Source organism: Apiospora phragmitis (genome assembly GCF_038363925.1).
Source record: "Apiospora phragmitis strain CBS 135458 chromosome Unknown utg000007l:1.0-2108841.0:1.0-2111359.0, whole genome shotgun sequence".
Lineage (NCBI taxonomy): Eukaryota > Fungi > Ascomycota > Sordariomycetes > Amphisphaeriales > Apiosporaceae > Apiospora > Apiospora phragmitis.
Genome location: NW_027117405.1, coordinates 1003974 through 1019396, shown reverse-complemented (window position 1 = coordinate 1019396; position 15423 = coordinate 1003974). Strand labels below are relative to the sequence as shown.

General features: G+C 52.4%; 5 protein-coding genes across 5 annotated transcripts; 3 read left to right on the top strand and 2 right to left on the bottom strand.

Moving 5' to 3' along the window:
- Window positions 1-1480: 1480 nt before the first annotated feature.
- PG994_007273 (uncharacterized protein) lies at window positions 1481-1946 on the top strand (the record flags this gene model as incomplete). The annotated part of the gene is made up of 2 exons (XM_066858682.1): window positions 1481-1795; window positions 1857-1946. The coding sequence occupies 2 exons, from the start codon at window positions 1481-1483 to the stop codon at window positions 1944-1946; spliced, it is 405 nt and encodes a 134-aa protein (XP_066715624.1).
- Window positions 1947-2741: 795 nt separating this feature from the next.
- Window positions 2742-3968, top strand: PG994_007272 (RNA-dependent RNA polymerase 1; the record flags this gene model as incomplete). Its single annotated transcript, XM_066858681.1, has 1 exon — window positions 2742-3968. The coding sequence occupies one exon, from the start codon at window positions 2742-2744 to the stop codon at window positions 3966-3968; it is 1227 nt and encodes a 408-aa protein (XP_066715623.1).
- A 57-nt stretch (window positions 3969-4025) lies between these two features.
- Window positions 4026-5192, top strand: PG994_007271 (uncharacterized protein; the record flags this gene model as incomplete). Its single annotated transcript, XM_066858680.1, has 1 exon — window positions 4026-5192. The coding sequence occupies one exon, from the start codon at window positions 4026-4028 to the stop codon at window positions 5190-5192; it is 1167 nt and encodes a 388-aa protein (XP_066715622.1).
- An 800-nt stretch (window positions 5193-5992) lies between these two features.
- Window positions 5993-10238, bottom strand: PG994_007270 (tetratricopeptide; the record flags this gene model as incomplete). Its single annotated transcript, XM_066858679.1, has 4 exons — window positions 5993-8303; window positions 8359-8737; window positions 8792-8904; window positions 10039-10238. 4 exons carry the CDS (start codon window positions 10236-10238, stop codon window positions 5993-5995), a joined length of 3003 nt encoding a protein of 1000 aa, XP_066715621.1.
- A 2559-nt stretch (window positions 10239-12797) lies between these two features.
- PG994_007269 (putative translation elongation factor EF-G- mitochondrial) lies at window positions 12798-15281 on the bottom strand (the record flags this gene model as incomplete). Its single annotated transcript, XM_066858678.1, has 2 exons — window positions 12798-12852; window positions 12922-15281. The coding sequence occupies 2 exons, from the start codon at window positions 15279-15281 to the stop codon at window positions 12798-12800; spliced, it is 2415 nt and encodes an 804-aa protein (XP_066715620.1).
- Between the last annotated feature and the right edge of the window lie 142 nt (window positions 15282-15423).

The window sequence follows — 15423 nt, the reverse complement described above, 5'->3', positions numbered from 1 at the left end:
ACTTATGGTTGCACATACCCAACATTGTCCACAAGTGTGTCGAGGCCTTTTGAGAGCGCGACACGATCTTGAATGACTTGAACAGCCTTGGGGCCATTGCTCTAGATATGTATGGCCACAATTCTGGACTCAACTGCAGTCTGTTCGTTCAGCGCAGCAACATAGCCCGGGGCGCCTCCGTTTGCAAGCCAGGCATAGAAGTCCTGACCCTTTACCAGCCCGCGCTGTTGATACTTGGTGAACCCGGTGAATGCCTTGTCTTGTTCTGTGTCGACGTTGATCTGGTCAGCTTTTTGGTCTTCGAGAGCGTTGAAGAGAGCAGCGTCGAGGTTAGCACTTGGTTTGCCTTGCTGAAGTACCACGCATGTTAGTTATCAATACACCGCACATATTTCACGGTTCCATGAACGTATTACCAGGTCGACCCAGTTCAGGTAGCTATCAACGGTTAGTTTAGCTAAAGCATCAAAGGCGGGGGAAGTTTCTTACTTGTTCAATGCCTGGATATAGCCATGCTGGGCAGATGGATTGTAGAACAAGTTGTCAGCTGCCAAGAGGTTATTGGCAACGTCGAAGAGTCCTTGGTTGGTGTACTCGTCGGGATACCGTCCCCAGCCACTGGACCTTTCTGAGCCTCGCTGGCGATGAAGAAAGCATCGCTCTTCCCGAACTTGGCGGTGGCTGCTTGTGCAGTTACAGCTTCCACCAGAAGGCGCTTTGACTCAGTTCAGCCCTAACAAAATCTTCGAGACTTGCATAATCCGCCAGACCAATCCGCTTTGTGTATCTATTTACTCACCTGTCTCACCACAGTCTGGACTATCGTATAGCAGGCGCCATGATACTGGCTGGGCTTTGCTGGGGGCCATGAGGTATAGGAATGGTTGCGGTTAGTGAGTCCGTTTCTCGATACCCCAATCGTGATGGAATTACTCACCGCTACGAAACAGAGAACCTGAAGTATCATATGTGCCAGGCGTATCATATTCTTCCCGCCGATGGACCACTACGCAAGGATATTCTGGTGGCGCAAGGACGAGCTGCTCATGCAGGAAGGGATCTTGCATGTAGCCCACCCAAACCTCGCGGACGGGACTTTTAAGCGGCTACACGACGTGCATAGCCTTATAGTTAAGAACAACGCCTATGAAGGCTCGGAATCTGAATGAAAGATGCCCTCACTCGCCGAGGGAAATTGCCGGTTGATGTGTCTACTGTATAGTTGATTCGAAGTTCGATCAATAGCACCACATATATCGCTATAAAGTTTTCGAAACACAAACGACCGGAACAGTTATTTTGTAGGACAACCGTACCAACTCCTGCCCGTCCCACGAATCTTTCAACATAGCGTTTGCTAATAGGTTACATTGTTTGGCAAGAACTCTTCCCTTATTACTCCCCCGTCGCTTGTCTTTCGTCCATCACTTCCATCTCGCCACGTTACAGAACCCGTGCACCCCGAGCGACATCATTCAAAATGCCGTCTTCTTACCATGGCAGAGAATTAACACTAAGTCCCGTGCCGGACCGCCTAAGTGCCTCGGCTCTGAAGGCTGGCCTTGCAGAGAGGCTGGGTATCGTGGCGTATGACTTTCTTGTCTTTCTGAACGACACCGCCGAAGAGGTGGTGTGGGAATCGCTTCAAGGGACTGCAGACAACACTGCCAAAGTAATCATGCCCGACTTTGCGGGGAAGAACGCCCTTGACGAGTTCATCGGGGATCGCCTATCCATTCAGACCGACAATGGCAACATTGACTTCTCTGTCACTGAGATCGATCCGCCGGGCACAGTACCTGCAAAATTTTACAGAACTGGCAGTTACTACATACCACGCTCCCACTATCTCTCAGGGCATACCGGATGGCATTGTTGGCGAGGTTACAACAGTTGACTGTGGATCCTTCGATGACAAGGAGAGTTTTGACATCGCCCAATCCTAGCATATGATGCCGACTGCTGTCTTCAACAAGTTCAGCTTCTTGAGAGACGAAACCAACAAAAGACTGCAGCTATGCTTGGTGGACGAAAAGAAAGACGGCGCGCCGATCTGGGAATGGATGGACATTCACTTTACCAACCTTCGGGGCGATGTCTTCGATACAAGACTCAATTCCCAAGACACGAAAGTTCTCTACATTGTCCTCGACAAGCCGCCGCAATTCTATCGAAGAAGCAATGCCGAGCCGAAGACTACATTCGCGGACTCACTGAGCACCAACCTATCCCCGCGAGCATTGGATGGGGCCGGGATGGTTAGGACGGTGCTTCCCACAAATAGTACGGCACAGGAAGCACGCATACCGTACCCTTCAGGCTTTCCAGAAAACACTGTCGAGGTCTCCAAGATCCCTTGGCCCATATAGTTCTGCCGAGTATACAGAGTAGAGTATAAGCCACGGCCGGATAGGAAACTCTCGCTCGAGTCCTTTGCATCCCGCTTGACCCAACGCCAGGAAGAGCAGCTGATAATTCTCGATGCAGAGATCATCATGACGAACCGTACGACGGACATCCTCGCCGGCCAATTACATAACAGTATGGCCACTATGAAGGTTTACCCCATCAATATCCAGATTGCACTGCTCAAACTACTCTACAACTGCAACATATCCCCTTTCTCTGAGGACCAAGTCAAATAGTTGACAGACTCTATTACCGCGGTTGGGGACCCTCTCGCTGAATCCGCGGAGGTTTCTCGAAAGATAGCCGATCTATTGGAACGGAGTGCACACAGCATGGAAACAGCTCGCCGTAGAGTCCTTCGACGGTTTCACAATGCCACCAACGACAGCGCTTCAAGGAAACCCCGGATTCCCTCACAGAACCTAGATCCGCCCGTCCCGCCGGGTGAAGCTATCAAGGCCATGGCACAGAGCTCATACTTCAAGTTCCAATGGGATCAAGTCAACCAAGTGCCAAAGATCTTCACGGCAATGGTATTCCCATCCCACCTTGAGATGCACGGACCTCAAGCGCCACCTCAGAACTTCATCACAGAGACCTACAACAGTCAGGCCGATCGCTTCCTGCGCGTGCGGTTTCTTGAAAATGACGGGAAGCCCTTCCGGATGGAGCCAGGGATCAACCCAGACGAGATCATCGAGCGCCACATCTCGAAAGTCCTTAAGGGCGATACGCCGCTATTCGATCCTGTGCTCTTCGGCGCTCAGAAGTTTCAGTATCTTAGCTACATCATTAGCAGTCTCAAGAAGCGCAAGATGATTATGTTTTATCGAGAAGATGACAATGTTTCCCCAACTAGTGCAGAAGAAATCCGGAACAAAATTGGGACGTGGAGCGAAATAGACCCGAGATCCAAGAGTCCCGCGAAGGTCCCCTGGAAATGGGGTGCGCGCATTTCCCTGGCCTTTATCACGTCTATCCCTATCCAGGAACTGGACAAATCGCAATGGGAATGCAGACCGGATGAGCCAAAAGGTGCCAAATATCCAAACACAGATGGATGCGGGATGATCAGCCAGTCCCTTGCCGATAAGATCAACACCGTTCTCAAAAGGCAAGGGTACCACCCTTCTCAGGCGTTTCAGATCCGATTCGGCGGCGTGAAGGGCGTCGTCCACACGGCATCCTCGGCCTTGTTCAAGGCCCTCCCCAACAAAAAGTGCGATCTAGTCTTACGGGAGTCACAGCTCAAGTTTGACGTATCAGCAGTGTCGGGTAATATCATGTTTCGAATAGTCTCAACAGCTGCCGAACCCCAGGGTTGTCTTTTCTCCCCGCCCGTCTTGAAGGCTTTAGAAGACTTGGGCTGCAACACTTGGGCCATCGAAGAACTATTCCAAAAAGCATTTGATACCCTCTCTTCACTCACCGGGAATACGATCGACCTTTTGCGAGAGATATTGCGAGTGCCTGTAAACGATTCAGGAGTTGAACTATGCATCCGGGACAGCTTGCTCAAATTTGTAATCAATATGAAGGCCAGAGGAATCCTACCATAGCCTGACTATGCCACGTCCTTCCTAGGGCAATATCTTTCCGAGCTTTGCACATTTAGAATGAGTAATCGGCCGTTCGAGTTCCCCATCCCTAATTTCTACTACACACTGGGTTTGACGGATGACTATCTTCTTCTGGGCGCAGAGGAGGTTTTCGTACGAGCAGGCGGAAGCACCATCGAGGGTCCGGTTCTCGTTTACCGTAACCCGGTAATACACATTGGCGACATTCAGAAGGCTAACGCCGTAACGGAAACAGACATGAGACAACGTGTCACAACACAATATGGTGAAGCCACTGCTGAAGGGATCTGCAAAGCATTGCTATCCCAGGACAATGTCATTTTCTTCTCCCAGGAGGACCAAGCAAACGGCAAGCCTCCGCTTCCGAACCGTCTCTCTGGTGGAGATCTCGACGGCGATCGTTTCGAGATCATCTCCTTGGCCAATATGGATTTCTGGGGCCACGGGCTCGAATGCGTCGACTGGGCCAACTACAGCAGTGAGCCGCGCCACGGCACGGAAAAGGCGTGGGACATCCCCGAGCTTTGCGACTTTCTTGCCGAGTATGTGCGCAACGACTGCTTCGACGCCCTGGCGGACCAGAAGGGCATGAAGAACGACGACGTCAAGGAGTTCTCCACCTACATCTCCACGGCCGTCGACTACGCCAAGTCCGGTGTCAAGGTCGACTTCGAACAGGTCACTTCCAATCCACGGTTCAGGATCGCGACGAAGCACGACTTCATGCAAAAACTGAAGGGCGGCAAGGTCCGATACGATAGCCGCAGCGAGTATTACCCCTCTGAGCACCTGCTCGGTCGGCTATTCCGGGCGCGGAGGGACGCTCTGAAGAGACTTGAAACAGAAAAGGCGCAACGGCCATCGATCGATGGTGTCATGGACAACAAGCGGCTGGCTGACAAGGTTAACGACGCATTTCCCCCGCCAACAGCACCGGGCGGCCCGCTGGATGCCCGCGACCTGGAGCTGCTAGTATCGATGGAACAGGCAGTTGACAGCAGCGTCGAGCAATATGCGAAGATTTACCGCGAGTACCTCAAGGGCCGGAATGTTCGGAATGGCAAGGAAACCGATAGTTTCCTCTCGCCGCCCCTGGACGACTTTCCGCACTCGCACATTGTGAGCACCGTCGACAAGCTCGTGACGGCAATGACGGAACAGGGTGTGGTGTCGCTCGAGAGAACGCCTACCGGCGTGCCCTAGGTTACAGGCTCTGCTTAGGCAATGGTCGAAATCGTGCCGCTGCGGAGTTCATATTTCAGCGACTTGCCCTCTGTGCCTGGTAAGTGTTGAGGTGGTTGTTCCTCCGTTGGCTGAACGATGCGGGCTCCTTACTAATAAATGACTATAGGAATCAAGCACTCGCACTGTCTATGTCCTACGATAATGATGGTTATGGAATCAGCTATGCCTTTCTCTGCCTGTATGTCGTTTTCTGGATTGAGCTTCCTGCTTCTAATTGAACGAAAACTGGCTACCTAGCCATCGGGTTTGGAGAAGGTGGGAAAATGGCAGTTTTAAAGACGAATCTAGGTGAAGAGATAGGGTGTAAAGGAGGGTGTGGTTTTGTTTGGCCGCGGGGTTTCGCATGGGACAATTTGGTAAAGGTCACGATCGGCAAACGAAAATAGAACACTGAGTCAGGGGTACTGCAGTCAATCATGGTGCGCTGTGCCGCAGGGTTCCATTTCATAGCGCTGCAAGCGCGGGTACCGCCCCAGGGAGCTTTGCATGCACCAAGATTTGAACTTTTGATGTGATGTGACAATTCCTTTTTTCTGTGCCCCTTATCCTCGGCTCTTAGCCAGTAGATATCCCAACCAATCAAGTTTGGGATTGCCCCCAATGGGGAAACTGTCCGACTCGTCTGCAACGCCAGCCAAAGTCTACCCAAAATCCAGCCCTACTGCTACAAATAGAGACGGACAACTAGATCATGGTCAAGCCTTACGTAGTATTCTATGTGAAAGACTTCCACACTAGCTTTTCTTCCTCATCATCTATCAACACCAAGCACTGCCGCCCACGACCGACTCCGGCCCAACGGGAACAGTAGCGGTGTGCGTCCAGGACCCTGTGCTCCAGATGCAAGCGAACCAGTCGTCCAGTCCGGACAACATCCCCTCGACGACGTCTCCCGGGAACCAGAAAGAAACCATGCGGGCCTCCCGGTTCCACTGCGCGGTCGAGACCATATGCACCGTGTGCTCCGATTCGGGCCGTCCGATCTGCCGGAGCTTGGCCTTGAGGAAGGACATGGACTTGACCGACTCGTCGTCGAGTAGAGCCTCCCGCAGCTCAACCCCAGTGGGCACCGCGCCGTTCACGGTGCGGTTCCAGAACACCAGCACCGATGACATGGTCGCAACGTCGGGAAGGCTTGGATCGCGGAGCGCAAAGTCAAAGAAGCCTTGGTCGACGTTGACGAATTTTACCTGGAACTGGCGGATCTTGGGTGGGTCTGGAAGCTGCTTCTCGACGGCCTCCTGGAGGAGGAGGCCGAAGGGCAGCAGACGTCGCCATAAAGACAGCAGCATCCTGTACTCGGTGGCAAAGGGTCTCATGGAGATGGGCTTAGATGGATGGAGCGTCTTCGCCGCGGCTGCGTCGGTCACTGGCTCTCGCGGCGGCCTCGCTGTGCTCGAGATTTCCCCGGTGGCAAGATCGTTGAGGATGTTGGACAGCCAGGAGGCCGGATAGCCCATCTTGAACAGATGCACGACAAGCCGGAACAAGGCCGTGAGGTTGAGGGGCCGCAAGACACGGCTGCCGAAGTCGGACACCCACGGGAAGGGCAGGCACAGCCGGAAGAACAGAGCATGTAGCCAGTGTTCCACACTGCGGCGCGGCATCAGCTTGGACCACTCCAGGGCTTTGGTGGACTGGCGCGTCCACTTCATCGAGAAAACCATGATGGCGCCCATGCCACTCACAAGCTTCCCATCCAGCGCTCTCTCCACCTGAGCACAGTCCGGTGCGAGGGAAGCCGCGAAAGTGTTCTCGATCTTCGCACGCCCAGCCAGCAGCAGGCTGTCGACGAGGAACGAGTCATGGGTGGCCCATACTCTGGTATTGCGTAAGACGTTGGAGGTCACTGTCGAAGTCTTCTTGGGTCGCAATATCGGCAGCGCGTGAAGAAAGGTGGCCATGGCGCCTCCCACGTAGTCGGGGATGTTGCTCATGTGGATTCGGTCAAATGTGTCAGGGAAGTTGGATGAGGCCGTGGATTTGGAGTGCCCATCGCTCCTGAGCAAGCCCTGTTTCGCACATTCAAAGTAGTTGACCATGTCGTCAATCACGATTTCGAACGTGGTATGGTCTGGAAATTCTTCCAAAGCTTTGGCCACAGAGCGGAAGAATCCTTCAAGGTGTGGCAGGGCACCGCTCACTTTCTTGCCGAGGGTACCAGGTGGAAGATTACCCCACAGGAGCGACGCGGTCTTGTGAGGAGTGAAGTCCAGGGGCGGGCCTGGGATGTCTGCCCGTTTCGTTTCCCATACGAAGTCGATCAGCGTCATGTTTGGCATCCATTGCTCCTGGAAATAGTGGTCCAATTTCCGCTTGTTGCCGGGGGTACGCTTCTTACGGTACTCCCTTAGAAGCTCCACAAGTCGGTCTTCGTGCTCCTTGATGAGAGGTGTGTGCGGCAGCATCACACCAAGGTCCTCGTATTCGAGAACGTCTGGGCTTCCCGACTGACAGCCCGAAGGCGCCCCGTTGTCTGCCTCGGGGCTCTGTCCGGGGGTTCGTTTCGTCTTTTTGGCAAGAAGATCGCCTTGTACGCGCGCGAGGATCTCTGGAGTGTTGTACCATCCCTGGGGTCCCTTTTGCCAGGTTTGGAGATGGGTACTGATTATTTTCCGGTCTGCGTTGCTGACATAGACCCTATTCATAATGGGAGAGTCCTCAACCTCGAGCTCTCCCAAAAGGTTGCCAATCGCGGTTTGTATTCTCGAGTAGGCCCATGCCGGCATTGTTGACGCAGTGAACAGGTAGCTCAGAGCCACCAACGTTTCTAATGTCTTCGCACTCGATTCTTGAGCTGCATCAAGGAGTAAACGGAACATAAGAAGGTCGCGCGCAAAGACGGCCGGCTTGATGTCCAGAAGAGTAAAGTGGAACTTCTTGGACATAAGAGATGGGTTGGAGGCAGTCAACGCGCCGATCGTGATCAGCGTCGCAAAAAGGTTTCGAGCATCTCCAATTCCCGCAAAGAGAAAGGAGTAGTCATCTTGTTTCGAATTGGCCATCTCGACATTGAATTCGGGCTCGGGGTCATCATGGCCAACTGAGTAGTACTCGGGCTCGTCTTGTCTGGAATCGGTGGGTGAGCATGCCGCCATCATGGTTCCGGTAGCACGGTACTTACAATGCGAACTTGAACCGCGAGAGTCTGTCCAAGATTGCAGCCCGATGCCTTGCTGGTTCAGGAAACAGCTGATCCGATGCTTCCACGGCATGTGCCGCCTGCTCAATCTGCCGCTTCTCTTCACTGGCGTCGAGAAGCGAACCAACCGCCTTGGCGGCCTGGGCAGGTCTCCGGGCAAGGGTATATGCCTTGCCCATGCGCACGCGAGCCTTCTGCTCGAGATCAGAATCAGGGTCACTTTGCAAGAGTTTCAAGACCTTCTCGCAAAAGATGGCCGCGCCCATGTAATTACCCATCTCAAACTTGACGGCCGACGCGTTGGACAGTGGCCGGGGATCCGTCAGAGCAAGGCGTACTGCCTGGTTGTACGCAGACTCGGCTGGCACATGTCCGTCAGAAAAGCTGTAAAGTGTACGGCGTATGCGTTACGCACCCTGGATCAAGTCGCCTGATTTGTAAAAGGCATTGCCGCGTTCGCGCGCAGCCAACGCAGCCTGCACAGAATCGGATGCCTCGCTTGCCATGTTCAGAGCGCCTTCGGAGCGTCTGGAAAGTACGGAGGCTTGCTGGTGAGACACTGCCAGGGATAGGGTTTAGTGTAGAAGTAATCAGGGGTTACAGTAGAAAGAAGCCCCTCAACAGTCGTGTGAAATGTCGTTGAATTAGAGTGGGGCTCGGCAAGATCCGAAACCACAATAGAGCCCACACTATTCTGTATTCGTCGGGAAATCTTACATCCGTCCACTAGTATAGACCATGAACATCCGAGTTTAGAAGTTGGGTCGCCTCTAAAGTGACAGATGTCTACCTATGAGCATTTTGTTTGCCATTGTTTAACTCTATTTCTACCTTTGAACTCGACAAGTTAACGATATCCTGCCTAATCACTGGTAGTAAGGTCTACAATATCGACCTCTTCCTTTCCCCTTTTATGTGTGGGAGACGCGAACATTTCCTTTCAGATGCAACTTGAGCGCCAGTGATGAGACGAAATTCTCGTGATGTGGCATAAGATGGTATAGTCAATAGCAAAAACCTAGATCAGAGTATCAATAGCCAAGTTGCCCGAGCTTTGTAGATTTCTAATTCGTAGCTGGGATACAAGACGTCGAATTTAACCTGCGAATAATATCACAACAGACGAGCATCTGAAGCACCAGATGAAGTCTTATCATTAGGTCAAGAGCTGACCTCTAACCACTATCGAGACGCGGCCTCCTCTATTACATAATGTTCTTCGGCCTCATCTGGGCACTAGGAGAGATTATCACACGGGCACTGATGGGGTTAAATCTTTCGGAAGAGAACCGGGCCGCAAAGTGATGTCGGTGACTGCAGGACCACGCGCCCGGGATCTAGAATGCGGCGAAAGCTTCCCGTTACCGCTCATTTGATCAGACGAGTGTCCAGAAGATGCAGTAAGTTCAACCTATCCATCGCTTCCAACATGTCCAGCAAGTTCTTCGGGAACGGCTCATCCTCTCCCTGGACCGCGTACGCGCTCATACGGTCTGCCAAGACCAACTTGACGGCTTTGCGGGACTCGATCTCGCAAGGGAACACTGCTCCCAGCTCCATGGTACATAGGTGATTTTGGCTACCAGCAACCACCAACGTCAGCCAGATGTCGCACAGCGAGATAGATGGAAGAGCTTGCGGCTGGGGTTTAGCAAGACTTACATGGAAGAGGCGAGCTGTATTTGAACAAGTGCCCACAGCTTGAGTTGGTCGATGGTCTCCAGCGTTCTTGTTGCGCTTTTCTTGAAAAAGTGACGAGCAATTGCCTCGCTCTTCTTGCGGTTAACCCATGCCTGCCCGCGGACGGTGTTGCTGCTCGTGGCAGCCTGGTTGGTAGTTTGTGTGTCTTTCATCTGGTGCATTGAGACAGTTAGTTAAGTGACACTGAATTCGGAAAATGACAGCTTGATTGGCTAGCATACAGTTGTGGATGCTCGTGAGACTTCGAGTTTGAATCGCTTTTCAACTTTTGTATGAAATTGTGTCTGGTGGTAGAAGAACGTGTTGTTGGTGAAAAAGACAGAGTTTACTGCCTGAAATATCTATATGATGTGGAGAAACTTTAAATTCAACTCGGTTGCAACTGAGGTTTCCAAAAAGTAAGGAAACCCTATCTCTGACCGTTTCCCACCTCGATAAGTAGGTGACAAGGTAGAAGGATCCTGCGGACCCCATTGTGTAAACCGATCTCAAGCTCACTCGAGTTTTACCTACCTCTTACTGTTGTACCTATTCCGTGTAGTGCCACCTCGCCTGTAGTCCCTACCTGTTACTCGGGAAAGAGCCAAAAAATGGGTTTTTGTCAGAATATCCTGTTCTCTTAGCTTGGGGACGGTGGCGATGGCTATAGGGAGGTAGCCCTTGACGTCTAGGCTATCACCCAGGGCTCCCATCTCCGCCTTGTATATTGAAGTTGTTTGACTTTGAATTTATGTATTGCTCTGGGGATGGTGCTGTCAGGCTTAGGGGTCTTGACTTTATACAATGTAGGATATATATGTGATAACGCTCTGAGCTAGATGTGTCTGTTGTTTCCAAGAATCTCAAACATTTGTTCAACAAGGTGTCAACCATTTCGTCATACCAGACTGCCAAAAGTGATAATGCAGTAAGTATCAGTTATGTCTCTTCTTCGGTTATTTGTGATCACTTTGGTCTTTGGAAATGGCCATCATTGTTTGGAATCCCTCAGGTATTTTTCTTCTACACCGTGAGTCACCCACTTACTTATTTACACAAACACTGCGGCTCAAGTTATGCTGTGTGCTCAAAGGGAAAATATCGAGGCACGATCGCATCCTGTGTGCAAGGCGGCAGCAACAGGCCGCCCCTTGGTCAGGTAAAGCTTGAAGACCTTGGTGCCTACGAAGCTCTTGCCACCGGGAAAGAGGTCACGCTCGAGCAGCTTGATGAGTTGAGTGAAGTCGTGGCACTCGAACGCAACCTCTCCCTTGAGTCTCGACGATTTGACCCAAAAAGTCGTTGGTAAGGCCCACCATCGATGACCGCCTTGTCACTCTCTAGCGAGCCTACCATAGCTAAGACCCCCGGTCGTGTTGTCAGGGTAGGATACGAGCTGCAGTGACCTTATTAGATGAAAGGATCCCCTCCCGTGCCGTCAGGACTCTCCTGCGAGGACATGTATTTCCAAACCCAAGCTTTCCTCTCCCTTACTCACGAAGAGACCAATGCAAACACTGCGAGTCTACCGGGCTGCTTGAAAAGAAAAGAAAATTTCCGGCAAAAAAACCTGTCCCATCGCACTTGGTAACAATGAATCGAAACCAGCATTTTGCTTCTCTCATCAGAGAGGCGGCACCCTCTCGTGACGACACTGAGAACGAGGAAGAGCACAATCACTGGGCCGAGATCGGTAACCTCCTACATCAAATGCGAGACAGACATCCTCGGATTCCGCGCCGGCCCATCGATTATGATAGCAAGACCGAGGCTGTGAGGTAGTGACACCAATTGGTCAATCCTTGAGGCCGAGAACTGTCCCGAGGTATTCTGCATGGCCCTGGGGAAACAAAAGACGTCTTAGTAAAACCCTGGCACAGCTGCGGCACAGCTACAGCACACTTTCCAGAAGAATGAAGGCCTCCCTATGAGCCGTCATAAACGTAAAGCAAGTACGTCAGGGAGGTTATTCTCGCTTTAGGTAGGCACCAATTTTAGAAAGTCGCACAAGGCAATGGAGAACTGGCCTCGTGCATAAGTAATACTGTCACTGATGTCGTCATTACGATCTTGCCCATGTGCCTCGTCTGGCCCCTTACAAACGCGGAAGCTCGAGAAGGTTGTTCTGGTCTGCTGCTTCACTCTCGGAGCGGTGTACGTTGACTCCATCAGTTATCCCTTTTCTCACCTTTTATCCCGGGGGTTGGTGCGTCAAAGGGGTCGAGACACAGGTCACGTGAGGGGAACATGACTATATAAACGCTGAACTGCTTCTGATATGTTCTTTTGTTATGCAGGCAAACTCAATCTGTTCTTTACGCTTCCGCCACAGCTTATAGGTGCATATGCCTGGTTTAAAGTGGCGATGGTAGTCGCCGAACGAGAGGGTAGTTCACCTACGCTGTTCTCGAAGATGCGATTGGATAAAGAGAAGAGTTTCTTTGATTGTTGTGTATGTCCATCGTTCATAACCGTTATTCGGCGGCCCCAAACCGAAGTTCTCATTATATACATTTCTGCCTTGGGAAGAAAAGGACCCTGTTTTTCCATCCGTCCATCATCATCGTCCCGTCTCTATGTCTACACCTTTCTGATGTAGCTGGCAATATGTCATCACAATGCTGTACATGCTAATATTACACCATCATGAGCAAGTAGTACACTCTGGCCAATGCCAAAGTCCCAAAACTCCCTCGATATGCTTCATTAAGGTCTTCGTCATCCAACCTCCCATAGACAGTTTACTTGTTTCGCTTCTCCTCGAGTTCTTTCTGGTACTTGGCGACAAGCTCCTTCCTGCAATGATTGTTAGTGTATGTTGCATTTGGTAGAGTATAAGCAGATTGGACTTGGGGGTTTACTTACTGCAGATGCGGAGGCGCGGGGGCATAGTGGCTGAACTCCATGCTGAATTCGCCCTTGCCCTGGGTCGCTGCGCGCAGCTGACTCGAGAAGCCGAACATGGCGTTCAGGCTGCAGTCGCAGATGAGGTTGAAGTCATCGCTGCCGATCTCGGTGTCGATGATGGTGGCGTTGCGCTTGTTCATCAGCATGAGGATGTTGCCCTGGAACTCGTTGGGCGCGGTGATGTTGGTCTTCATGAGGGGCTCGAGGACGACACCGCCGGCCTCAGGGAAGACATGTCGGAAGGCATACTGGGCTGCCTGAGAGAAGGCGAAATCGGAGGAGTCAGTAACGTGGGTGGCACCGTCGTTGACCGCCATCATGGCGCCAATGACCTTGTGGCCGAGAAGAGGACCCTTCTGACAGGCAATCTCGAAACCCTTGCCGCAAGCAGAGATGAACTTGTCGGGAATGACACCGCCAACGACCTGGTTGTTGAACACGTTGGCCTCCGCACTCTCGGGATTGGGCTCAATCCAACCACCGACCCTGGCGTAATCACCAGGACCACCGGTCTGGCGACGGAGCAGGTAGTCGAAGTCGGCCCGCTTAGTAATGGTCTCACGGTAGGCGACACGGGGTTGGCCGGTGATACATTCGACCTTGTACTCACGGCGAAGACGCTCGATGTAGATCTCGAGATGCAATTCACCCATACCCGAAATGATGGTCTCCTCACTCTCATCGTCGACATGAAGTCGGAAAGTAGGATCCTCACGTTGGAAACGGTTCATGGCCTTGGAGAAGTTGTCGGCATCGGTGCTCTTCTTGGGTTTGATAGACAGCGACATGACAGCGTCCGGCACGAACATGGACGACATGGTGTAGGGGAGGTTACCATCAGTGAATGTATCTCCTGAGGCACACTCTACTCCAAAGACGGCACAGATCTCACCAGCGCCAACCTCGCTCACATCCTCCATCTCGTTGGAGTGCATACGCACAATACGAGGAATGCGCACCTTCTTGTCGTTTCGAGAGTTAAACAAGTAAGTACCTTTCCTCAGAGTACCTTGGTAGACTCGGATATATGTAAGTTGGCCGTAGTTGTTCTCTTCCAGCTTGAAGGCCAGTCCGACAAACGGTAAGGAGTTGTACGGCACCAGCTTGGTCTGGGCTTCGCCCTTGGAACGATCCAGAGCAACGTTCTCGACATCGGCAGGCATAGGCAGGTAGTCACAGACAGCGTCCAGCATAGGCTGGACAGCCTTGTCTGCCAAAGCGGAGCCCATCATAACTGGAGTGAATTTACGGGCGATCGTGGCTCGGCGGATGGCGCCTTTGATTTGCAGGTTTGTTGGGGTCTTTTCCTCCAAGAAGATCTCAGCCATCTCGTCGTCGACATCAGCGAGCTTCTCAATGAGCGTTTGCCGTTTCTCCTCGGCCAATGCCTTGACCTCGGCGGGGATCTCGTCGCTGACTCTGACATTGACACCCTTCGGGCCCTCGCTGTAGATGGCCTTCATCTCGATCAGATCGACCACACCCTTGAACTGATCTTCGGCGCCAATGGGGACCTGGATGGCGGCGGCAGGGACCTTTAGCTTGGTGTTGATCTGTTCGACGGCCTTCCACGGGTTGGCTCCCATACGGTCCATCTTGTTGACGAAACTGATTCTGGGAACGTTGTATCGCTTCATCTGACGATCGACAGTGATTGTCTGCGACTGGCAACCACTAACGGCGCACAGGATCATGACAGCTCCGTCCAGCACACGCAGCGCTCGCTCGACTTCGATGGTGAAATCGATATGGCCGGGGGTGTCGATCAAGTTGATGTGGTACGTCTCTTTCTTTCCGTCCTCCGTCTTCTTCCAGTCGCAGAAAGTTGCGGCGGACTGAATGGTGATACCCTTCTCTCGCTCGAGATCCATGGAGTCCATCTTGGCGCCGGCGCCGTCCTTGCCTCGAACTTCGTGGATGGCCTTGATTCGTCCGGTGTAGAAGAGGACTCGCTCGGTCACGGTCGTCTTTCCGCTGTCGATGTGGGCGGCGATACCAATGTTTCGCACCTTGGACAGTCGCTTCTTCTCGTCGGGGCTCATCTTGGCGAAGACGCCTTCGGGGGTGAGGGAGGCAGCCTCCTCGGACGCCTTCTTCAGGGCGGCCGAGGCGGCGGCAGCGACGTTTCCGCTGACAGCCAACCTAGGCCTCGAGACATTGAAGTATCGGCGACCTTGGATCTGCAATGGGGCTTGTCTCCATTGCATCTGGGGGGTTCCTGTGGAAGCTTGGGACGCAATGCCCATAAAGCGGGCGCTGCATTTGGAAGTTAGCAGCCCGCTGTCGGCCAGGCTGAGGGCAGCTCTAGAACCCCTCATGATGAAGATGTAAAACTAAGGAACGGTATAGAAGAACAAATCAAGTGAAAGAGGAAGAAAGAAAAGTGGAATTGCCTCCCCGGATTGTCGTCGCGATCTTCAATCTGGAATTCAGAATTCAGAATTCGGCAGCTTGACCTAC